Source organism: Dermochelys coriacea, chromosome 10, assembly GCF_009764565.3.
Source record: "Dermochelys coriacea isolate rDerCor1 chromosome 10, rDerCor1.pri.v4, whole genome shotgun sequence".
Lineage (NCBI taxonomy): Eukaryota > Metazoa > Chordata > Testudines > Dermochelyidae > Dermochelys > Dermochelys coriacea.
The window spans coordinates 6608933-6634987 of record NC_050077.1 but is presented as its reverse complement, the minus strand read 5'-3'; the positions used below and the strand labels follow the sequence as shown (position 1 = coordinate 6634987).

Here is a 26055-nt window from a genome sequence, read left to right as displayed (position 1 = left end):
TAAATAAACAACGCGGCCTTTTTAGTCCCACGTCAACTGAACCAAAGGAAAATGAAAGTCTTGCTTTGGAAGCAGGCAGGGCTCAGAAAGATTTTGGTTTGTAACGCAGTCTACCGACCAGACATGTACAGCTCCTTACTCCTGCGCTTTTTCTCCAGGCGCCTCAGCCGCTTCTCCTCCCGCCGACGGGCCTCTTCTGCCTCCTGGTGCTGCCGACACTTGTGGAAATTCTCCACCACCACCCCCACGAACATGTTGAGCACGAAAAAGCTGACAATGAGCAGGAAGGAGATGAAGTAGAGAAGCATCCACGGGTTGTGGTTCTGGACGGGCTGAGAGATGGGAGGCAGGAGAGGGCAAGAGAGAAGAGGAGAAAAGCGTGGGTCATTGTAAAACAGACATATCAAGTGTCCAGCAGCAGTGGGAAGCCAGTGGTGGATTCCCATGGGTAGGAGAATAGGGCTTGGAGAACCCATGGGCTGTTTCTCAGCAAGTTTTCCTTTCACCCATTTTCTCCCCTGTTGAAATTTTACCTTCTTTTGTGAAAACCATAATTTGGCTGGAAAAAAAAAATTCCTCGCAAGATCACAATTTTTGGCATGGAAATAGTTTTAATCGAAGAGAGGCTCAAATTTATGATTTGCAGGGGGGCATTAATGCTTAACTGATGTTTGTCCACTGTTCTGAGATCCTTGGACACTGCAGATGCTAAGTACAAAGGGTTATTGCTGTTACAACATGGTACCATTCACCTAAGGATCTCGAGAGAATTTTGCTAATGCTTTAAGCCTCCCAACACCCAAATGGTAGCACCTCTTTTTAACATCCCCAATTATTTTCTATTTCATAAAAAGAAAAGGAGTACTTGTGGCACCTTAGAGACTAACAAATTTATTAGAGCATAAGCTTTCGTGAGCTACAGCTCACTTCATCGGATGCATTTGGTGGAAAAAACAGAGGAGAGATTTATATACACACACAGAGAGAACATGAAACAATGGGTTTATCATACACACTGTAAGGAGAGTGATCACTTAAGATAAGCCATCACCAGCAGCGGGGGGGGGGGGGGGGGGGGGGGAGGAGAAAAAACCTTTCATGGTGACAAGCAAGGTAGGCTAATTCCAGCAGTTAACAAGAATATCAGAGGAACAGTGGGGGGTGGGGTGGGAGGGAGAAATACCATGGGGAAATAGTTTTACTTTGTGTAATGACTCATCCATTCCCAGTCTCTATTCAAGCCTAAGTTAATTGTATCCAGTTTGCAAATTAATTCCAATTCAGCAGTCTCTCGTTGGAGTCTGTTTTTTGAAGCTTTTTTGTTGAAGTATAGCCACTCTTAGGTCTGTGATCGAGTGACCAGAGAGATTGAAGTGTTCTCCAACTGGTTTTTGAATGTTATAATTCTTGACGTCTGATTTGTGTCCATTCATTCTTTTACGTAGAGACTGTCCAGTTTGGCCAATGTACATGGCAGAGGGGCATTGCTGGCACATGCTGGCATATATCACATTGGTAGATGCGCAGGTGAATGAGCCTCTGATAGTGTGGCTGATGTGATTAGGCCCTATGATGGTATCCCCTGAATAGATATGTGGACAGAGTTGGCAACGGGCTTTGTTGCAAGGATAGGTTCCTGGGTTAGTGGTTCTGTTGTGTGGTGTGTGGTTGCTGGTGAGTATTTGCTTCAGACTGGGGGGCTGTCTGTAAGCAAGGACTGGTCTGTCTCCCAAGATCTGAGAGAGTGATGGGTCGTCCTTCAGGATAGGTTGTAGATCCTTGATGATGCGTTGGAGAGGTTTTAGTTGGGGGCTGAAGGTGATGGCTAGTGGCGTTCTGTTTTCTTTGTTGGGCCTGTCCTGTAGTAGGTGACTTCTGGGTACTCTTCTGGCTCTGTCAATCTGTTTCTTCACTTCAGCAGGTGGGTATTGTAGTTGTAGGAATGCATGATAGAGATCTTGTAGGTGTTTGTCTCTGTCTGAGGGGTTGGAGCAAATGCGGTTATATCGTAGCGCTTGGCTGTAGACAATGGATCGAGTGGTATGATCTGGATGAAAGCTAGAGGCATGTAGGTAGGAATAGCGGTCAGTAGGTTTCCGATATAGGGTGGTGTTTATGTGACCATCGCTTATTAGCACCGTAGTGTCCAGGAAGTGGATCTCTTGTGTGGACTGGTCCAGGCTGAGGTTGATGGTGGGATGGAAATTGTTGAAATCATGGTGGAATTCCTCAAGAGCTTCTTTTCCATGGGTCCAGATGATGAAGATGTCATCAATGTAGCGCAAGTAGAGTAGGGGCATTAGGGGACGAGAGCTGAGGAAGCATTGTTCTAAGTCAGCCATAAAAATGTTGGCATACTGTGGGGCCATGCGGGTACCCATTGCAGTGCCGCTGATTTGAAGGTATACATTGTCCCCAAATGTGAAATAGTTATGGGTGAGGACAAAGTCACAAAGTTCAGCCACCAGGTTAGCTGTGACAGTATCGGGGATACTATTCCTGATGGCTTGTAGTCCATCTTTGTGTGGAAGGTTGGTGTAGAGGCTTCTACATCCATAGTGGCTAGGATGGTGTTTTTAGGAAGATCACCAATGGACTGTAGTTTCCTCAGGAAATCGGTGGTGTCTCGAAGATAGCTGGGAGTGCTGGTAACGTAGGGCCTGAGGAGGGAGTCTACATAGCCAGACAATCCTGCTGTCAGGGTGCCAATGCCTGAGATGATGGGGCGTCCAGGATTTCCAGGTTTATGGATCTTGGGTAGCAGATAGAATACCCCAGGTCGGGGCTCCAGGGGTGTGTCTGTGCGGATTTGTTCTTGTGCTTTTTCAGGGAGTTTCTTGACCAAATGCTGTAGTTTCTTTTGGTAACTCTCAGTGGGATCAGAGGGTAATGGCTTGTAGAAAGTGGTGTTGGAGAGCTGCCTAGTAGCCTCTTGTTCATACTCCGACCTATTCATGATGACGACAGCACCTCCTTTGTCAGCCTTTTTGATTATGATGTCAGAGTTGTTTCTGAGGCTGTGGATGGCATTGTGTTCTGCATGGCTGAGGTTATGGGGTAAGCGATGCTGCTTTTCCACAATTTCAGCTCGTGCACGTCGGCGGAAGCATTCTATGTAGAAATCCAGGCTGCTGTTTCGACCTTCAGGAGGAGTCCACCCAGAATCCTTCTTTTTGTAGTGTTGGCAGGAAGGTCTCTGTGGGTTAATATGTTGGTCAGAGGTGTGTTGGAAATATTCCTTGAGTCTGAGACGTCGAAAATAGGATTCTAGGTCACCACAGAACTGTATCATGTTTGTGGGGGTGGAGGGGTAAAAGGAGAGGCCCCGAGATAGGTCAGATTCTTCTGCTGGGCTAAGAGTATAGTTGGATAGATTAACAATATTGCTGTGGGTTAAGGGAACCACTGTTGTGGCCCCTTGTGGCATATAGTAGTTTAGTACATTGGCCAAACTGGACAGTCTCTACGTAAAAGAATGAATGGACAGAAATCAGACGTCAAGAATTATAACATTCAAAAACCAGTTGGAGAACACTTCAATTTCTCTGGTCACTCGATCACAGACCTAAGAGTGGCTATCCTTCAACAAAAAAGCTTCAAAAACAGACTGCTGAATTGGAATTAATTTGCAAACTGGATACAATTAACTTAGGCTTGAATAGAGACTGGGAATGGATGAGTCATTACACAAAGTAAAACTATTTCCCCATGAAGAAAAGGAGTACCGGTGGCACCTTAGAGACTAACAAATTTATTAGAGCATAAGCTTTCGTGAGCTACAGCTCACTTCATAGCTCACGAAAGCTTATGCTCTAATAAATTTGTTAGTCTCTAAGGTGCCACCGGTACTCCTTTTCTTTTTGCGAATACAGACGAACACGGCTGCTACTCTGAAACCTATTTCCCCATGGTATTTCTCCCTCCCACCCCACCCCCCACTGTTCCTCTGATATTCTTGTTAACTGCTGGAATTAGCCTACCTTGCTTGTCACCATGAAAGGTTTTCCTCCTTTCCCCCCCCTGCTGCTGGTGATGGCTTATCTTAAGTGATCACTCTCCTTACAGTGTGTATGATAAACCCATTGTTTCATGTTCTCTCTGTGTGTGTATATAAATCTCTCCTCTGTTTTTTCCACCAAATGCATCCGATGAAGTGAGTTGTAGCTCACGAAAGCTTATGCTCTAATAAATTTGTTAGTCTCTAAGGTGCCACAAGTACTCCTTTTCTTTTTGCGAATACAGACTAACACGGCTGCTACTCTGAAACCTTTCTATTTCATGTAAATACATTCATGTTCACCATCCATTCCTTAAAGCAACAGTGGAATGGTACATGTTTTTAGGGCCCCTTGGAGCTGGTGTTTTGGTCCCAAGGTATCCGTCCTTCGGACATGATTTGTAGCTTCCACCTCTTGGTCTTTTCTTCAGCAGTTCAGTGATGCCGAGGGAGGAAGAGGGCTGACTCAGAGCTGCCTGTGGGCAGTGGGTTCTATCTTCTAAAACATTTCCATTTTGACAGGCTCCATGTCACTGGCAAAAGTTGCACTATATGGGCCACTGCAATCATTTCTGAGTAGGAGCAAGATTCTGATCAGCCCCTGCATAGGTACACAAAGAGCATCCTTCCCCACCTTGCTGCATAGGGGCTGCCCAGAGTCCCACTGGAGGATGTAGACCCTGCTCCCTCTTAGTGGCTCCATGGACACTCAGGGCCTGAAAGAGCGTAGGGAAGGTTGCGGTGATGGTGGGGCCATGGCTGTACTCCAGGCACCCAAGCTGTCCAGGCACAGAGTGGGGAGTATGCTGTAGCTTTTTAAAGGGATGGTTAGCTGCCATGCTGAGGAGGTTGGGACCTCTAGGAAGAATTCTAGCTGAGATTCCCAGAATTCCTTCTGGAGACATCTGCTGAACTAGGGCCCCATTACACCCATCACACCCAGATGGCATCCAGGGGACAACTGAGCCCTGATTGAAGTGCTCATCAGTGCTCAGCTGTGGCTCCCAGGCTGTTCAGGTCCATGCTGCTGCTTTGAAGCCTCCTACTGGAATCGGCGCCATAGCAGAGCGCCTGGGAGGGTTACTCAGATCCATTAACAGCTGTGATCTGTGCACAGTGATCCAGACCACGAACACTAAACTTATAAAACTTTTTGAGGTCTTTTGTTTCTACCTGCTGGTCAATGCCCACAGCATCCAGGCCATTATACATGATGTTCACCCAGCCGTCTTTGGATGAGAGTACAAACAAGGACATCAGAGCCTGCAAAGAAAAGCAATAATATACAGATCAGCCCTGCTGCTATTCACCTCCCTTTGGTCTTTTTAAGGGAGGAAGGGGTGGACTCATTTGCTCTTTGAGTTTCTCAGACTAGCAGTGGAAAGGTAGGGCCATAGGAACCAAAGAGAAATGGCAGAATTACTTAGTCATGTCAGTTTCCTCTGCCTTAAGTACATGCTATGTACTTTCTCCCCTATATACTTAAGTACATAGGGGAGAAAAACAATCAACATTCGCAGACGACATTGATTTGGGAACACAATGAATTTCAAGCCTCAAAGAGGGAATACAAACCAAGAAGAGTCAAATGACCTGCTAAAACAATTCATAATTCATAACACAATGGATATAATTTTTTAAAATGGGGTTAACTGTGATTTTAACCATTTAAGCTATTGGTTTGGTTTTTGCATTTAATGGAGTTTGGACATCGAAAGCTGACTGGTTAGCTTCATTTTTAGTTCCACTCAGATTAATTCATGTACTTATAACACAGGTTCTGCTCAGCTACATTGGCAGCATCGCCAATACCAAGTGCACAAAAATTTGGAGGGGGTAATTTTTTTCAAGTTTTTCTTTGCAAACACGAAGAAGGTTAGAAACTAATTATTCTAAAAAATGAAAGGTGAGATTCTCACACAATTAACTGACTCCAGGTGCTGGGGCTTTAAGGACCACAGGAAATCGGACTGGAAGGGACACCTGAGTCACGGAGCACAGTCCCCGTCTATTATAGGCAACCCTGTAATATAATCCCATTCATAATTTTGTCACGTGCCCTCTTGAAGCGAGTGAGGTTGTTTGCCCCCACTGTTCCCATTGGAAGGCAGTTCCAGAACAAGACTCATGATAAAAATCACAAGAGTTGGCAATGCTGCATGAGTGAAAATGTGAGGTCATGCTATTGATTGTGACAATCACATAGCTCAGAGCATATGACAGCCATCATCTGGCTCAACACAGTGGAGACTGAACCAGGGACCTCCAGAGCTAAAGCATCAACTGCTAATGCTTGAATTAAAGAGCCCATGGGTGAAACAGTCTCACATCTTCTGTGGATCCCACCAGGGCCTACATAACACAAACTGACCTGTGAGTTAGGTGTAGTTTTGCTCAGTGCTGTTATTTATTTTGCACATGCCACTGAAACACACAAAAATCTGATTAAATTTAAAAACAATAACAAGAACAAGGTATTATTTCACATTGGGGGCCAGATTGCAATCCCCTTATTCTGCAGAAAAGTACCTTATACGAGGAGTGGTGACCTGAAGTAACGGCACTACTCAATGTGAGTAATGGGACCAGACTCTCAGCTCCTGGGTTTCATTAAACCTTTAAATAATCGAAACCTAAACGGGGGACCTGGCGATGAGATGGCTGGAAGTTCAGTGTTGGAGCGGGACGCATTCGGAAGAGCCCATCAGACAATGACACAGAAACCTCTCGGAACAAGAACTACTTTACCTGCCCTAAATTGTCGAAGTTGTACTTCCGCCGGACCCATCTGTAGTGCACGCTAGTGCAGTCAGCTTTAGTGGAGATGTTTTTGGTGTCTGGTCCTTCGCAGTAGTAGAACTTGCCCTTAAAAAGCTGAAATTGAAGAGGAGGGGGGAAAAAGTATCTTGGGAAGCCTGGCATGGGCACTTTGTTCTGTTCCAAGGACAGATCATTGCTTGCCTTGGTTGGAATTTGGGATTCCTTCCCTTGTCCCTGCAGCTGAGGAACCCCTCTTCAGGCACAAAAGCCTGAAGCCCCTCTGTTGGGTTAAGAGGATTTCGGGTCCCTGGAGGGATCGGAGTGGCTTGCCTCACCCAGCAGGGGAAAGCCTATTCTGAATGACCTCTCTGTCTTGTTGGGGCAAGAAGGGACTTTCTGAATGAGTGCTTGGTTACAGAGGGAGAGACTTACCTGAACCCCTAAGATCCCGAAAATAATGAAGAAAGCGCAGCAGATAAGCACAATATTTCCAATAGGCCTCAGGGATGATATCAGGGTCTCCACCACCAGTTTTAGACCTGGGGCTCTGCTGATGACTCTAGGGAAAAAAACAGCAGAACAAAGCTAGGCACTCATCCTAGACTCATACAACCACAGAATTAGAAGGGAACACCAGGGCCATCTAGTCCATCCCCCATTTATCCCATCTTTATTCTTCCTCCTCCTCCTTGAGGGCAGTCAGGCTGATATAACCCTTCTTTACCCCCCATACGTATTGGTATGGTACCCTATCATATAGTATGTTACGCTATACTATTCTATATCTCCTTTCATCAATTGATTTCAAAGCGCTCTACAGGTGTTAATTAATTAAGCCTCACCACACCCCTGTGAAATAGATAAGTGTTCACGGACATGCCCTTCTCTCAGGGCTAGTATTTAGGGTTCTTTGCACACTCAGGCAGATGTCTCTGCATCGGCTGCATTTGGCTCACACTTTGAAAGTTCTCTTTGCACTTGTGAGAGCTGGAAACATCGGGCCTGGTGTTCATTTACACTACGGCCACCTCTCACCATTCTTGTACTGTAAAGGGGCCTTAAAAAGAGTGCAAGTGTACTTTAAAGGGCCTTAGTGTAGATGAGAATCAGGCCTTTATTTTTAAATAACTTAGAATACAGTTGTGCGGCAATTAAAAAAAATAACGAGGCTGCATAACAACATTATGCATGGTGCCTTGGGTATAGAGTCAGTTGCATGCTCCAATTTACCCTCTCATAACAGACAGAGAGGGGGTGAAGTTGAAACTGAAAACCAAAAAGGAAGTACTTAATTTACACAACGCATAATTAAACCTGTGGGACTGTCTGCCACAAGATTTCACTGAGATCAAATGTGTAGCAAGGCCTCAGAGCTGATTAGACATTTATATAGACAATGAGAACATTCACAGTTACATTAGATAGGATACAGTTCTGTGGTGACCTAGAATCCTATTTTCGACATCTCAGACTCAAGGAATATTTCCAACACACCTCTGACCAACATATTAACCCACAGAGACCTTCCTGCCAACACTACAAAAAGAAGGATTCTGGGTGGACTCCTCCTGAAGGTCGAAACAGCAGCCTGGATTTCTACATAGACTGCTTCCGCCGATGTGCACGAGCTGAAATTGTGGAAAAGCAGCATCACTTACCCCATAACCACACCCATGCAGAACACAGTGCCATCCACAGCCTCAGAAACAACTCTGACATCATAATCAAAAAGGCTGACAAAGGAGGTGCTGTCGTCATCATGAATAGGTCGGAGTATGAACAAGAGGCTACTAGGCAGCTCTCCAACACCACTTTCTACAAGCCATTACCCTCTGATCCCACTGAGAGTTACCAAAAGAAACTACAGCATTGGTCAAGAAACTCCCTGAAAAAGCACAAGAACAAATCCGCACAGACACACCCCTGGAGCCCCGACCTGGGGTATTCTATCTGCTACCCAAGATCCATAAACCTGGAAATCCTGGACGCCCCATCATCTCAGGCACTGGCACCCTGACAGCAGGATTGTCTGGCTATGTAGACTCCCTCCTCAGGCCCTACGTTACCAGCACTCCCAGCTATCTCGAGACACCACCGATTTCCTGAGGAAACTACAGTCCATTGGTGATCTTCCTAAAAACACCATCCTAGCCACTATGGATGTAGAAGCCTCTACACCAACCTTCCACACAAAGATGGACTACAAGCCATCAGGAATAGTATCCCCGATACTGTCACGGCTAACCTGGTGGCTGAACTTTGTGACTTTGTCCTCACCCATAACTATTTCACATTTGGGGACAATGTATACCTTCAAATCAGCGGCACTGCAATGGGTACCCGCATGGCCCCACAGTATGCCAACATTTTTATGGCTGACTTAGAACAATGCTTCCTCAGCTCTCGTCCCCTAATGCCCCTACTCTACTTGCGCTACATTGATGACATCTTCATCATCTGGACCCATGGAAAAGAAGCTCTTGAGGAATTCCACCATGATTTCAACAATTTCCATCCCACCATCAACCTCAGCCTGGACCAGTCCACACAAGAGATCCACTTCCTGGACACTACGGTGCTAATAAGCGATGGTCACATAAACACCACCCTATATCGGAAACCTACTGACCGCTATTCCTACCTACATGCCTCTAGCTTTCATCCAGATCATACCACTCGATCCATTGTCTACAGCCAAGCGCTACGATATAACCGCATTTGCTCCAACCCCTCAGACAGAGACAAACACCTACAAGATCTCTATCATGCATTCCTACAACTACAGTACCCACCTGCTGAAGTGAAGAAACAGATTGACAGAGCCAGAAGAGTACCCAGAAGTCACCTACTACAGGACAGGCCCAACAAAGAAAATAACAGAACGCCACTAGCCATCACCTTCAGCCCCCAACTAAAACCTCTCCAACGCATCATCAAGGATCTACAACCTATCCTGAAGGACGAGCCATCGCTCTCTCAGATCTTGGGAGACAGACCAGTCCTTGCTTACAGACAGCCCCCCAATCTGAAGCAAATACTCACCAGCAACCACACACCACACAACAGAACCACTAACCCAGGAACCTATCCTTGCAACAAAGCCCGTTGCCAACTCTGTCCACATATCTATTCAGGGGATACCATCATAGGGCCTAATCACATCAGCCACACTATCAGAGGCTCGTTCGCCTGCGCATCTACCAATGTGATATATGCCATCATGTGCCAGCAATGCCCCTCTGCCATGTACATTGGCCAAACTGGACAGTCTCTACGTAAAAGAATGAATGGACAGAAATCAGACGTCAAGAATTATAACATTCAAAAACCAGTTGGAGAACACTTCAATCTCTCTGGTCACTCGATCACAGACCTAAGAGTGGCTATCCTTCAACAAAAAAGCTTCAAAAACAGACTCCAACGAGAGACTGCTGAATTGGAATTAATTTGCAAACTGGATACAATTAACTTAGGCTTGAATAGAGACTGGGAATGGATGAGTCATTACACAAAGTAAAACTATTTCCCCATGGTATTTCTCCCTCCCACCCCACCCCCCACTGTTCCTCTGATATTCTTGTTAACTGCTGGAATTAGCCTACCTGCTTGTCACCATGGAAGATTTTCCTCCTTCCCCCCCCTGCTGTTGGTGATGGCTTATCTTAAGTGATCACTCTCCTTACAGTAAAAAGAAAAGGAGTACTTGTGGCACCTTAGAGACTAACAAATTTATTATTGCATCCGATGAAGTGAGCTGTAGCTCACGAAAGCTTATGCTCTAATAAATTTGTTAGTCTCTAAGGTGCCACAAGTACTCCTTTTCTTTTTGCGAATACAGACTAACACGGCTGCTACTCTGAAATCTCCTTACAGTGTGTATGATAAACCCATTGTTTCATGTTCTCTGTGTGTGTGTATATAAATCTCTCCTCTGTTTTTTCCACCAAATGCATCCGATGAAGTGAGCTGTAGCTCACGAAAGCTTATGCTCTAATAAATTTGTTAGTCTCTAAGGTGCCACAAGTACTCCTTTTCTTTTTATTAGATAGGATAAAAATGTATAAGGGATATAAACCCTCCTGCTGCAGGGCACAAGCCAGTCTCACTAGCTGATGAAGGTTAGGAAGGAATATCTCCTATGGGCAGGTTGTTTCATAAAATCATAGAAGATTAGGGTTGGAAGAGGGTGAGGCTCAGGAGATCATCTAGTCCAATCCCCTGCTCAAAGCAGGACCAACACCAACTAAATTATCCCAGCTAGGGCTTTGTCAAGCTGGGCCTTACAAACCTCTAAGGATGGAGATTCCACCACCTCCCTAGGTAACCCATTCCAGTGCTTCACCACCCTCCTAGTGAAACAGTGTTTCCTAATATCCAACCTAGACCTCCCCCACTGCAACTTGAGACCATTGCTCCTTGTTCTGTCATCTGCCACCACTGAGAACAGCCTAGCTCCATCCTCTTTGGAACCCCCCTTCAGGTAGCTGAAGGCTGCTATCAAATCCCCCCTCACTCTTCTCTTCTGCGGACTAAACAAGCCCAGTTCCCTCAGCCTCTCCTCGTAAGTCACGTGCCCCAGACACCTAATTATTTTCGTTGCCCTCCGCCGGACTGTCTCCCAATTGTCCACTAAAGGGTTTCTAGCACCTTCCTCTGAAATACTGGCCACCATCAGAAACAGGATACTGAACCACTGGTCTGATCTGGAATGGCAGATGTTGCGTTCAGTGGACTTATACCAAGCCTGAACTTTGCCCCCAAATACCAAACATGTAAAATCTTTCTAGCAGCCTATAGACAGTAACTCACAGCACTGCTGGAAAGCAAGTCTTAGCCTCCGTTTTATAGATGGAGAAACTCAAGCACAGGGTGGTTAAGTGAGGCCACTGAGAGAGTCCCTTTGTGATGGACTTCTGAAGAACACTGTAGCTGTGGCTCGCAGTCTTGGGCTCAGGCCTTTAGAACACACCTATCTTCTAAGTTACTCAGATGCCCCATCTTTGGAAGTGCTCAGGAAGGCTAATGAACCAAGGGCTCAATCCTGCTGAGCACCCTGGCCCCAATCCAGCCACGCACTTAAGCACATGTTCAACTTGCTGTCAGTGGGACCATTCAAGCACTTAGTTAAGCACAGGCTTAAGTGCTTTGCTGCCTTGGGCCGATGGTGCCCAGCATCTTTTGAAGGATTGAACCACAAGATGTCATTTATAAAGGGGAAGGCTGTTCTATCATATGAGGGGGGTTGTTTCCTACCTAAACAGTCCGGGAACTGACTCAGAGACAAAAGGGATTTGTGGTCGACAGCTCCATAACAAAATTAATGAGCAGCACTGATTGCCTTCTATTTGCAGAGGAGCCCAGCAGTGGATCCTGAGGCATCGTTTACAGCAGCACAGAAAGTTTGGATGTTTTTCTTTTCCATGTGAGTGACTAGAGAAAGGATCTCCTGGGTGGGTCTGAGAAATGTGTTTGTGCCCAAACAGCACCACAAATCCTGGGAAGTTTTTCCAGGAGGCTGAATGTTTCAGTTGAAAAATGTCAAAGCTTTTTAAGAGAGTGGTGCAGGATCCTTGATGGTAGCTTCATTTTGCATGGCTAAGTTAACACTTTAATGCCCAGGAGGCTGAAAATCTAGGCAAATAGAGATGTGTGAAGAAGGGATAGAGGATAAAAGGTAGATGTTGTAAGCCCGGGGCTACCCAGTCAATAGGTAACATCAGACAGTTTGTACTTCCTCTAAGTGAGAAGTGCTTAAGTAGTTTCTTGTTCTCTTAAACTAGCAATGAATAATGTGACAGAGAAACTGAATAGTCTCGAATAACAATGCACAAGACTTATGTAAGTAACACCAGAGTCAATTATGGGCTCTTTGTGAATACAGCAGGTTGAATTATTCTCTGGAACTAATTCTTCCCAATTCTGTCCCTTATATTTGTTCATACATCATTTGTGTCCTGATTTCCATTACTCTTCATAGGTTCCAAGACCAGAAGGGACCATTGTGGTCATCCAGTCTGAGCTCCTGCATGACAGACCATAGAACTTCCCACAAATCATTCCTGTTTAAAATGGCTGATGATGGAGAATCCACCTCAACCATTGTGTAATACGGTACTGCCTAAAATGGCCAAGCCAAGATAGTGCTCCATTGTGCTAAGTGCTTTAAGTACACAAAGAGATGGTTTCTACTCTGAAGAGATTGCAATCTAAGAGGGCAGCAGTAAAGACAAATTCATAAAACAGACTGGGGTACCGAAGCAACAAATTAGATGAAAACATTAATGCAACCACTTTGCCACCTAGGAAATAACTAGCAAATACACAAAAGCCATTGCTTAGGTAGAAACCGGCCAGACTGTTTCTTGCTTTCTAGTGTGATGGGAAGAGGCAAACGTCTCTTTTTCCTAAGGACCACACGTTTCTGGAGCCACCTATCTTGTTTCCAAAGAAATTTCTTGGGAAAGAGAATGTGTTTTTGTCGGGCATGATGCAAAAAAAATTCTCATCAGCTCACTTCATCAACCCGTGCCTCATTTTCCCCACCTGTAAAGGAGGAACAATGTTCACCACCTTTGTGAAGCGCTTTGAGGTCTATGGATGAAACATACTATATGAGCGCTAGCTTCAAGAGGATATTTTGCTTCAGAAGAGTTTCAGTAGCTTAAGGAATCAAGTCTTTCCCTTCAAACTTCTTGATTAATCAAAACAAAACAAAGGGCTCACCTACATGGCAAGTTACTGTGTGGCAAGTCCAGGTGTGAATCTACCGCACACCAGCTAGCTGCACAGAAACATCCCAGGTGGACACTGCAACAAGTAGTCCTGGAATGGGGCTTAGCTGACTATGCTTTCAAGTATCAGTAGCCAAGCTGTATGCTGGGACTTCCACTGTAGATTCACACCATGGCTTGATGCCCAATAGCTTGCCATGAAGACAAGCCCAAACCCCACACATCCGTTTTGCCCAGTGTGAAAGTACCGGAGAGGCCTCAAGGTCCGCAGCAATCTTAAGACTCGAAGGATGCCCAAAATCTTAGCCCCGCCTGCTGACGCCATGGAGACGATAATATCAATGATGGATACAAAGACCAGGATCCCATCCAGGACATTCCAGCTACTTTGGAGATACGTATTTTCCCCAGAGAAGAAGCCAAGGGCCACGACCTAGAACCAGAAGGAGAAAGATATTTAAGTTGTGGCCTCATGCCTTTTGCTTTTTTGCTGTACATGACAGACACTGACGTGCAGTGAAATACAGCTCATCTTAGCTCTCAGACCACAGAGGCCAGACCTCATTGTGGTTGGCAGGTTTAGTGGAGACACATAATTACCTTCACCATCATCTCAACAACAAAGATTGCAGTGAAGATGTAATTGGAGACACTCAGAAAGATCCTCTCCTGTAAAATAGAAATCAACAGCAGGAGGCAAGTCATTTAAACAGCAGAAACCCAGCATCCTCCATCCCGCAGGTTCCTTCCCCAATGTGGCTGGGGAAAAGTTATTGTGGGTGCAGGAAAAGGGATGGGGGGCTGCTCACCATGCTGTGGGGGTCAATATCGGGCCTCTCCAGTGCAATGGTGATGCAGTTGAGAAAGATGAAGACCAGAACCACATGGTCAAACATCTTGTGGGCTATAACCTTCTGGCACATCGCTCGAATCCTGGGGGAAAAGGGGCAGAAAGGAAGAGGTCATGGCCAGAAGCCAGTCTGGGTCAGCAAGCTTGGAACTCACCCCTCTGACTGGGATTTCCTTTCCTGAGAGACTCCTTTAAAACCTTCGATGGTAACTACCTTAGGGTGCTGAGATAGGACCTTCCCTGTGCACAGTTTGCTACACTAATTATCAATGAAATAAACAAGAAATAACAATAATAATTGTAGCTGTATTAATAAGTCACCTCAGCTTCCTGCCAAGGTGTCGACGGCCCTGTCCAGTGATTCTGCCTATCACAGAAACATTACTTAGAGCACAAGGGGCCGACTTTGGATGTCCTTACTCAGTCCTTCCCCAACAGAGAGTTTTGCCTACTGAAGAGCTGACTAAAACTGGAGTCTGGAACAGCCCCTCCTGTGGTAAAAGGCACTCAAATGGCTAGGAGAGAGAAACACAAGCCCTGCGAGGATTCCCTCACAGAATTCTTCCCCCACAATCGGGGCTGGGTGCGTCCTGCCCAATGGAATGAGCTTCTCCCAAGCCCCAGTTTTCAGCTGCCAACCCACTCGGTGGACTAGGGTTTCTTACCGATTCTGAGGAGAAAACAAGTAGAGGGACCAGTCTTCGTGATTCTTCCACCACTCCGGTTTGTAGGGCTCCAGGGCTTTACGAATCCTGTAGCAGTAACTCTGGAGAGAACAAAGAAATTGCTCTTTTCTTTAGTTTTCCCGGCTCTTTCGCCCACAGTGTCCCTCTGCCCTTCTCAAGCAACACTCTGAATTCTTTGCTCTACAGGTGGTTTCTGGAAAAGGCGGTGTTAGAATTTGGCTGTGAAAATGAAGACCTATCTGTGTCCTTATATGGCCCCCATCATCACAGTAAAGTGACGTGCCAGATGTCCATATGGAGCCTGTGGCTATGCCAGGAATTGCGCTCAGATTTCCCTGTGTCCCAGTCCAATGCCCTATCCAAAACACCATCTTTCCTACCCTCCCATCAGGCTCGCAGGGAAGTGAATAAGAGCTGCACAACATGGGATGTACTGTACAAGTGCAGCCAAAGGTAGAATGAAGCCTTGTTACAGGGCAATTTGATGCTCAGACCAGCAGCTAGGATTGGGACTGATGCAGGATGGTAAAGATCTAACTCTCTTTCTCCGCACGAGGAAAGGAAGCTTCCATGAACCCTACATACATGGCCAAACCTTGAAGTCCTTACTCCCTCAAAACTCCTCCCAAAGTGAGCGGGAGCTGGGGGGGGGAGAGGGATGCTCACTGCACTTGAAACCAATCCAGTCATATTTTGTGTCTTTATCTTCCCACCAGACATACGGATTGAGGGGCTTCCAAGCTTCAAGGCGTTGCACTAAGTGCTTATTAATTAATGAATTTAATCCCCCCGGGTCTATGAATTTTTTGAGCACCCGTGTAAACTCCCCTATTCAGAGGTATTGAAAATCCTGTTTTGTTTTTTGCAATACCAAAATGTTGTGCCTCAGTGACCTAACTTTTTTTTTTTTTTTTTTTCCACCAAATGCATCCGATGAAGTGAGCTGTAGCTCACGAAAGCTTATGCTCTAATAAATTTGTTAGTCTCTAAGGTGCCACAAGTACTCCTTTTCTTTTTGCGAATACAGACTAACACGGCTGCTACTCTGAAAAGTGACCTAACTGCGTCACTGTAATTACATCAACACCGGTTTATGTGCTGACCCTTCATGCTGGCTGACATGAGGCTAGTTTTTCTCTTTTGGAGATAAGTCTGACTGCAGCGTTGTGACTACAATCTGAAAACTCAACCCGGGTGTCAGCAGTGACTGGACTCCTTTGAGCTTTAGCCTCCCTTCACAGAAGCTCTGGAGCAAAGTCCCTGAAACAGGAATCAGGCCCTGGAGAGGTCACAGTGGAGGGTTAACAATGTCCAGGGCTCTCAGTTTGGTGCTGGAGAGCAGCTGGGTTAATGCTGCTCTTGCAAAGGGCTCTGCAAGCTGTTCTGGAAGACCCACCAAGCCAGGACATGCCACACATCACCTCCTCTTTCCTTGGGAGGTGGAACTTTCTGGAAGTTGGAAGAACAGATACAGCAGGTCCAGAAGAGCTGACAGGCAAGATAGTGCTTGCGGTGCAGAGAACCCAGGGGGAAAGAGGGCTGTATGCTGAGGGGCCTGTGCACTGAGATGTGTGATGCTTCCCTGGAGAGCCCAGACTTGCTGTAAGGTGGCCAAAGTTGGCGAGTGGTTCAGGGCAAACCCGGGGGGCTTGGGGCTCTGCACGTGGGACTGAGCTGGGGAGGGGAAAAGCAGTGTTTCACAGGGAGCCAACAGCCTCACACTGCACTGAGCCTAGAGAAGGATCTGTGTGGCTGACTGAGCCTAGAGGACAGGGGTTTTTTCCCCTCTATTTCAAAGTGAATGGGTAGATTGGGGCAAGCCCAGAGGAAAAGGGCTCCACATTTCAGAGCATGCTTGGGAAAGAACTCATGTTTCACAGGAAGCGGGGTGGGGGAAGGGCCTGAAATTGACAGCAAGCCCAAGGGAGGCCCCAGGCTTTCAAGGAGCCTAGGGGACCGGGTTCTGCATTTCTAGCAAGCCAGTGACAGAGGGTGCCTGGGGTGAAATTTGGTTGAGATCACAACAAGTAATGTTTGGGAGGGCGTCCGGAGATGGGTGTCAACCACAGCCAGGGGGACTGTAGTTCACCCAGGTGAATGCCCATCGCCTGGACACTTTGCTTTGCCTACAGATCAGACAGTGACAGAACCCCCCTGTTTGCAAACAAAACTCTTTGGGAAGTGGATGCCAATTCACTAGGAACTGGACTCTTTCATCTACACCAGCCAGTAGGTGGCAACAACTTTGCCCAGGATTTGAACAAACACCTTACAGGGGAAAGGCTCCCTTATCCCCAGAGCTGCCCAATCCCCAGGGCAACTTACGTCGTCCATGTCGTCGTCGTAGTCGTAGTCCAAGGGGTCGTCCTTGTGGCTGTCGATGCGCAGGAAGAACTCGCCGGGCACATGTACCATTTTGCCATTGCAGTCCTGGTATTCTGTGGGCAGCACGGCCAGGGGGTTGATGCTGAGGGAGTGGCGCATAGTGGGGAGCTGGAGAAGCTCAGGCAAGTCCAAGGAGCTTCTGTAATCCAGGGACTCCGCCCGGCGGTGCAGGGTGGCTCTGCTGACAGTGCTGGACTTGGCATCATCGGAGTCATCATCCGTGCTCCCTTTCCCCTCCCCAGAGAGCAAGGACTCTCTTTCCCCAGACTGGCTCTTCTTCTTGAGGCTTGGGGCCCTGCCAAGGCTGTTCCAGCTTGAGCGTCGGCTTCCCCAGTTGCTGTTGGGTCCCCAGTTTGCACACGGCGAGCTGCGGAGGCTGGACTGAGAGATGGGAAAAACACATGAGATTTCACCCTCAACCAAAGGAGGGAAGGAAATGGCTCAGAGGGAAAGGAATTTAGCCCAGAAGTTATGGCACAAACTGCTAGGTGGCTCCAGAGACAAGACAGTCATTGAATTAAGAAGAACAGACAGGGTACATTGCAGGTGTTGTTAAGGGTTAAGACAGGTAATTCATGCTGCTGGATAGGGGCCCACACTGGGAATGCTGGTGTTCCAGTTGAGTGCTTTTCCGCAATCTCTCTCATCTCCTTGACTCCCTCATACCTAGGTACCCAGGTGAACCCACATCGAAGGCGTCCCTTTAAAGTGCACCCTCAGCATGGTTAGAACCTTTCGCAGTGCAGGATTCTTGAATCCCACGTAGGTTTTAATCACACAGGGTCCTGCCTGTGCACGCCAGCCACATTACAAAGGATCCAAGAAGGCTTTCATAGGACTTCCCCTTTTCCAGAATTACAATGCTCACAAAATGCATCCGATGAAGTGAGCTGTAGCTCACGAAAGCTTATGCTCTAATAAATTTGTTAGTCTCTAAGGTGCCACAAGTACTCCTTTTCTTAATGCTCACAAAAGCTATTGATTTCCCCCCCTCCAAATTACACTCAGTGCAGTATGGCCTGGGGTCTGAGTCCACATACCTGAGTCAGTGCTGTACAGTAGCACATCACTTGTCTTAAAACATATTCCCCATGTAAACTGGGCACAACTAATGAAAACTCAAGGCTGGCTCCACATCTGCTCCAGATCCATGAATCTCACAGAAAGCAGAGGAGCCCAGCCAAGGAGGATTTTATGGAATCCCCTCTTGGGGTCACAGTGCCCTTTTATAGGCCACATTACGTAGTCCTGTTTTTCAGAGAAATCAGTTACAGTGGCACTGCTCCACACCAACTTGATGGCAGGGCTGGGATCAGTCACTGGAGATACATACTTGTGTGTCACAGTAAAAAAAAAAAAAATATCACACAACCGGTTCCTAAGGGCCTGCCTCTCATTAACACTAACTAAGATCCCTTTATACCACTCTGGCAGCAAAAATGTGTCCAACCCTAAGACTCTACTGCTACTGGGCAATATTTTTTTAAACACCTAAGTGATTTAGGTGTCTAAATCACATTGGCTTTCAAAGGGTCTTAGGCATCTAAGTGCTTTTGAAAATTTTACCCAGACAATAGCCTTATTTTTCCTTAAATATGTCCTCAAATGGATTCCCGTCCCACTCCCCCCAAACAAATTTCTGGTGATGATTATTTTGTAACTGCAATTTGCATTGCTGAATAGTTCCTGGTACAAAAGTGTTAAAAGTCAGAGCAGCGAAGCCTAGAAAGAAATCTCCTTTTCTCTTAACATTTGCCTTCTGACACAGAAACAGAACTGACTGCTTTAAACATTCTCATTGGTTTTGATTAAGGTTCATCTCAGTGCTGTTCCATTGGGTGGCTGCTTGTGCCCTGATTTGAGCCATGAGCCAGCAATCCCATATAAACCCAAGACAAACGATAGAGTCATCTCGTTTTTCTTTTCAGAAGCATTATCTTGGCTAAGCAGCTTACCAAAGGTGATAACGGTTCTACCTCAGCACACTGCATGAAGTGCATTCATGCTCCACTGCTTTGGTTTCAACATGATACTGAAGTTATATAGTGAAAAACAGGGCAGATAAGCAGAGATGCAAACCCGTTTTTGTCCATTAACTCTGGTCCTTCTGTTTTCAGTCCATCCCCCTCACTGCCTTGTTGTGAGTGTAACAAAATCTACCGCCTGTTCAGTAATTCCAGCCATCTCTCTCCCCTCAGATGGTTATTCCCTAAGGATAATCCATTATTTCAGCTCTTGGTTTCTGTCTGTTCCCCTCAATAAGGGGCTGTGTATAATACACAGAAGCAGAGCAGCTGTGCGAGGGGTGAACAAGCATTCAGATTCCTTCGCAGTCATTCCAAGATGGTTTATTCCGGCCTCCCGAGTGGGCCTCACATCTAGCCAATCATTAAAACGCCACAAGGAATTAGGGTCCTGCAGAGCCACTGCCCCTTAGTCCTGCCTGACAGGAAATGCTTTGCTCATCTCCGAGACACCCGGGGGTTGTGCAGTCATTCCAGGAAGAACGTGTTTCTTACCATAGTGGTTTGCCTGTGCAAAAGCCAAATGAAACCTCTCAAAGACTGTGCCCAGGTATAATGTCTGGGAGTGCCTGCTTCCCGTCAGTTGAGCTAGCTCATCCCCTCTCCTGACACCTCCATCGTAACCAAGGGAAACCGTTCAGGGGCACTGAGTCACCGTCCCCCACCTGTGCAGCACCCAGTAACCTCTTCTTCCTTAAGCCTTCTGCGGATGAAGCAGCAAGATCCCCAGACCCTAGTTTCTCCAGTGACTACAGAACCAGTAACTCATCTTGACTGCTCTAGGCATTCCCTGCCACATCAGCACTCCTGATGACAGACCACACACTATCCAGCTCTGCACCTGTCAGTCCAGTCTGCAACGCTGGATTCCCCACTGCTTCTCCACAGCCTGAATCCACTGTTATGACCATCCTGCCCTATTTCATCATGTCCCCTGCTGCCTGATCTCAGCTTCCCACTAATCACTTCATTTCCACCACCCAACCCAGGGTAGGAAAAATTACGGCTGAGTCACAGTGTATCACGGGATAGGAAGTCACCAGGATGTATCATGGGCGATGTAGTCCAACCACAGAGCTGGGCCAATAGGGGAGAATGGGGACTGAGGGACCCAGAACTATAAATCCCATCAAACACTGTGACAGGTCAGGCTGTGCAGAGATTAATGTCTACCTGAAACAAAACATCATGACATTTCCAAATCCAAATTTTTCACATTCTGCAGTATGTTTAGATATTTTGACTTTTGGTCTGAATAGAAATGTGAGAATTTACCACAGTATGACAATTCCAATTTGTGATCAGCTCCATACACAACCTAGATACGTTACCAAACGTACCCCCCCAAAATGTTAAAAGAGCATTAAAGGTTGCAAAGTCAAGTACTCAAAAATTAGTAAATGCCGAAATGAAGATTGCCAGTGTGCAAACTTAACTATGTCTCTGTGTGTATGCATTATGATACTGTCTTTAATTACATAATCACATAGTATTTTTCCCCACAGGACCCCTGCCTCATTCAGTGCACAGGCTGGACCTGTTCTGTGGATGAATCAGGGCTACCAGGAGGCTGTTTTTCCTTGGGACAGCCTTTTCACAAGGATGGCAAAGGGCATATCCCTGACCCACCCCCTGCCAAATTTCAAGTCCTAGCTCCAAAGCATGGGGACACTAAAGCTGGTCAAAGAAAAGATCACCCAAGTTTTTTCACATGGGAAGAAATCATGTATTTTTCTCCAGCCTCACTCCCAGAAGTGGCTAAACTGTTTTGACTGCAATTTCCCAGAACAATTCAGCCTGAGGCAGACACACAGCATGTAAAAGATCAGCCCAAAGGGTTAAAGTTTTTCAAAGTTATATGCAATTGAAAACAGGATTTTATAATGGGAAATATTGGACAACCTTAATCACAGGCAGTGCTACCAGCCCTGCCTATAAGATTATTCATTTATCTCCCCCTCTATGTTATTACATATAAAAGGCAGAGAACAGGGGGAAACTGCCAATACTGGTAACATACCAAGGACTTTTGATCGTAGCTCAGAGGATCCACTGAAGCATTGCTCCCTCTCCTTGAGTCCACGAAGGTGTGCACCGAATCCATGTGCGGTGAGCACTTGGGCGTTGGCATGGGAGTAGCAGCAGTGCGCATGATGATGGGAGGGGGTACGCTCCCCCTGCCCTCCACGTGACCGTTTGGGGTGATGGCAAGGGAGTACATCTTCATCTCTGGAAAGAAGGCAAGCTGCAGTTAGGGTTTCGCTCAGGAGCTTAGCTGGGGACTGCAACCAGCACTTTTAAAACAGGCAACCCACGTTTGTCTCCTATTGACTTCACTGAACGGAAGAGCAGATGGAAACTCCTTGGTGCCACCAATGCGGGGTGGGTCTTTCATAGGAGATAGAAGGCCAAGGTTAGGAGCATTCAGAAGGCCCAATCTTAATAATAACCCCTAGCTCTTCCCTAGATCTCAAACTGCTTTAAAAAGGGGTTGGTGTCATTATCCCCACTTAACAGATGGAGGAAACTGAGGCATGGTGAGGTGAAGTGACTTGTCCAAAGTAACCTAGTCGGATAGCAGCATAGACAGGAATAGGACCCAGGTGTCTTGAGTTCCAGTCCAGTGCTCTAGCCACTAGGTCATCAGCATTTGCTGAGTTAGAAACTCATCCCGGACTACCCAAGGAGTTGCAGGTACTCAGCAGCAATCAGGATTGGCGTTGAGGATTGTATGGCTATTATTTTCCCCCTAAGAGAAACGGCTTTTAGTCCTTATGTGTTCGCCAAATTACAATCTGGATAAATTATTCTTCTCTTCCTGTGGTGCAGAGATTAAATGATTTGTAAAGTGCTTTGGATTCCTTCGGGGCGGAAGGCACTGTACAAACGTGCACTGTGATCGTTAGTCATCCATTCCAGGGACAGGAAATGCTAAGTGTTCCTAAACATGCATACATCTATAGAAGCGTAACAGAATAATCTAATGAACTACTTTTCCCTGATAATTGCTGCTAGTTAATAAAAAGAAAGGGAGCAATTACACCACATTGTTTCAGTTCTAAGGCAAGGGAAAATGGACCTCTCCTTGAGACATAGGGGCTATCACGGCCACATAGCATCAGATCTTTTCAGAAAGCAACATAATATACTTGTAAAAAATTGCAGCAACAGTGTTCACGATGAAGATAAACAAGAATCTACAGAACAAAACTCCTTCTGCACTACTGAGTGCAGTAGTACTCTGTCATCAAAAGCCTAGATTCAAAGACAATGTCTGGAGTCGAGAGCAAATCTTAATTTATGTTGGCTCAGTGGATTTCGGTTTCATGATTGTAGAATCTGCTGTCTGTGGGAGGGGAGGGGAGAGGATGAGACCATATGCCATAGGAGAGAAGAATAATTTTACACTTCTACAGGTAGTTCAGGAAATGATTCCGCCTCCACTGTACGGAGAAAGCCAAGGGTTTTATTACCCCTGCTAATTCTCCTCTGATGCCTGCTTTTGTCATGCAGTGCCCTTGTATTTTTAGCAGCAGTTTGCTTATTTGTTTATGCACAAAGCCTGTCCATAAACCACGGAAATCAGTAGAAGTTTTGCCAATCACTTCAAGGGGTGGAAGATCAAGCCCCAAATCTGCTAATCTGTACCACACAAGATCCTTCTGTCTATACACATTTTACAGGCCAATGGGTTTGTAATGGGATCATTAATGCCCATATGTTGTTTGTACACATCTTGGCATTTAGGAGGTTTATAGAGACTGGAAATGGTCAAGCTATTCCTTGTCCACAGTTTATTTTGAGAGTTCAGCCATGTTTTCTATTTGTGAACTTCCTGAGAATAAGTGACAATTTCCTTCCCGCCCTGGAATGGGCCTGTTATTCGAAGTGATTCTACAAACAGCTTATACAAAGGAATTTCAGCCTATGGTTTGTTCACCAACCGTCTGCAGCGAAGATGAATTTGATTATCCAATATTTGGAATTTTCCAGTTAAGCTGAATGACTGGGCAGTTAAATCACCTAGTATTGCTCCAGCTCCCTCAACTGGTGACCCCAACCATTAAAATACTTCTGTTTCTATCTGCAATTAATTCCATTTGGTCGCCAAATGACTGTCATTTCATGGAGTCAAATGAATTTTGGCTACAGGCCCAAAAGACACTTTAAAATTCTAAGAAAACCCCACCCTGAAAATTAAAAGGGGATGAGATGTAAATGAGACCAAATAGCCAATACAGTTTAATATCTGAGGCAAGGATATACTGGAAAGCAAAACACATTCTGTCTTCGTATTTGTTAAGACTGGAAAGTCTTTTTCATATTCAAAACACTTTTTGAATAAAGAAAAGGAGGACTTGTGGCACCTTAGAGACTAACAAATTTATTTGAGCATAAGCTTTCGTGAGCTACTTTTTCTACTAAATGCATCCGATGAAGTGAGCTGTAGCTCATGAAAGCTTACGCTCAAATAAATTTGTTAGTCTCTAAGGTGCCACAAGTCCTCCTTTTCTTTTTGCGAATACAGACTAACTTGGCTGCTACTCTGAAACTTTTTGAATTGTTGAAAATGCAAACTACTGCCCCACAAGCATAGCAGCCAGGTGAGTCACCACATGAAATGTACTGCTCCAAGGGGAGATAAGAGGGATAGAGCTCCCAAACCGGTAGTTCCCAAACTTTTCACCAAGTTATATTTTGTCTTTTTTGGGGACCCATTGCACCTGCTCCTCCCCCTCCCCAACCCCTTAGTCCCAAGCCCCCTAGTTGGCTCCCCCCAGCCCACCCCCTTCTGTGTCCCAGCCAGCCCCTCTCTCCCCGCAGCCGGGCTGCAATCACTACCAGGCTTCTTACTGTCTGCTCACTGGCTCGGCCGCTTCCTTCGCACTGCACTTGTCATGGAGATCCCACCCTGCCATGCCTCTGCCTGGGGATGTCAGAGCACCAGAGAGGAGGGTAGTTGGGGAGAGGGAGTGCCACCAGGCCTCCTGGTGGATTGGGACCCACCATGTGGGAAACACTGACCTAAACCATTCTACAAGGCCTCTGGAAGCAGAGTTATAGCATAACTATGCACACCGCAGAAGGAAATTCAAGCTTATTCCTACCTGTCGCGCGGAGGTCTCTCAGCTTCTCAAAATCCTCATCAAAGTTGGCAGATGTCTTGTCCTCATCCGTGTCCGACCTGTTGGCGTCACCCTGCATGGAAGGGATGGGGGAATTTAATGTTTGATTAGTGTTTTCCTCTTGACCAAGAAAGAGAAGTTTTTGAATAAAATTCCCTGGATCCATTTAAGTTACTAATGCCAGACCAATGGCTGCCCACGTACTTCATCCCATCAGAGGGGCCATGTCATCTCGGGGGTTGAGCATAGACTGGGACATGGAAGAATATGCTTCAAGTTCTAGCTCCAACACTGACTTGTTTGAGTGACCACTGGCAAATCTCTCAACCCTGCTGTACCTCACTTTCCCTAACTCGGTGTTTGCAACTGTTGTATTGTTCACTAAAATGAGGATCATGGTACTTACCTGTTGTTGGTATTAATCAAGTAATGTTTGTAAAGTGTTTTGAAAGCTGGGGCAGGGACTCTCTCTTCGCTGTATTTGTACAGTGGTGCCTGATCTTAATTGGGGCCTTTGGGCATGATCATACTATATGTGCTAAGCATTATTATGTGTATGGGAACTGCTTTGAAATGCCCTTATAAAAGATATAGCTACTGCCAATGCTGCTGCATTCACCTCAGTGTCTAGCCTAACTGAACAATGAGTCCCATTGCAAAACATAAAAGTGTTGTTACCGTCAGAGAAGTGACTAAGAAAAACTGGCATCACGGGATTCCCTATCTATCCTCTCTCCATGATCCCAACTCACAAGCTGCTGGGTTTAGATGTCAAAAGGATATTTTTCTAAATACTGAAAAACTCAACCCGGGATCTGAAAAATCAAGTCATGCCCTATCTTTCATCCTGCCTCGTTATAAAAATTCTGCAATCAGAAGCCACTGGGCAGCGTTGTAGGATGAGGTAGAATAGAACCTCGCTTGCTCTTCCATAACAGCATCTGCTCTGCAGGGCTGAGATAGTACTGGTAGCTTATTTAGGTCAGTAAAGTCAGCAGACATGGCTTGAAGACAGAGAGAGAGGGTTGAAAGTGAAGATGACCACAACTGGAGACTTAAGACTTGGTGGCTTTATGACAACTGAGTAACTACCTCCCTCCAGGCTATTCCCACTCAGGCTATGCAGTTAAAACACTCTTTCCTTCCAAAACATCTGCCTATATTTTTTTAAAGATCCGTATTTAATGACAGCTAGTTTGTTGGCTGACTCGTGCCTCAATATCTTCAGCAAACAAATACAGATCACAGCATTTCATGCTGGAGAGCAGGGGGTTTGTGCCTCGTGGGGAAACCTCTGAGCAGCAGTCGGTGATTTTCATCTGTGTGCTGTCAGTCTTATCTCTCTGAATCATGCTGGGCTCCCCAGCGGTTTGGAAAATAGTCTTGTCTTTAACCTTCATGCCGTAACATCTTTAGTGCCAATGGTGAATCTCATGCAGGGGTCCTAGTTAACAATTCTGTCTAGTCATGTTGCTTTTTGTTACAAATCTCTATAC

At 46.0% G+C, this 26055-nt stretch overlaps 1 protein-coding gene across 4 annotated transcripts in view; it reads right to left on the bottom strand.

Moving 5' to 3' along the window:
* Positions 1 to 26055, bottom strand: part of CACNA1H (calcium voltage-gated channel subunit alpha1 H) — a 480991-nt gene that overhangs the window by 53058 nt on the left and 401878 nt on the right. For 2 of the 4 annotated variants that reach the window (XM_038418997.2, XM_038419000.2), the window contains exons 15-25: positions 24542 to 24632; positions 21454 to 21662; positions 17350 to 17790; positions 15004 to 15104; positions 14298 to 14421; positions 14089 to 14157; positions 13737 to 13921; positions 7190 to 7316; positions 6746 to 6871; positions 5171 to 5260; positions 119 to 332 (exon numbers count right to left, since the gene is read on the bottom strand). In XM_038418997.2, the coding sequence (XP_038274925.1) occupies positions 119 to 332; positions 5171 to 5260; positions 6746 to 6871; positions 7190 to 7316; positions 13737 to 13921; positions 14089 to 14157; positions 14298 to 14421; positions 15004 to 15104; positions 17350 to 17790; positions 21454 to 21662; positions 24542 to 24632 (1777 nt within the window). The remainder of the gene's footprint in view (positions 1 to 118; positions 333 to 5170; positions 5261 to 6745; positions 6872 to 7189; positions 7317 to 13736; positions 13922 to 14088; positions 14158 to 14297; positions 14422 to 15003; positions 15105 to 17349; positions 17791 to 21453; positions 21663 to 24541; positions 24633 to 26055) is intronic. The other 2 variants (XM_038418999.2, XM_043493664.1) reach the window with 1 other exon arrangement.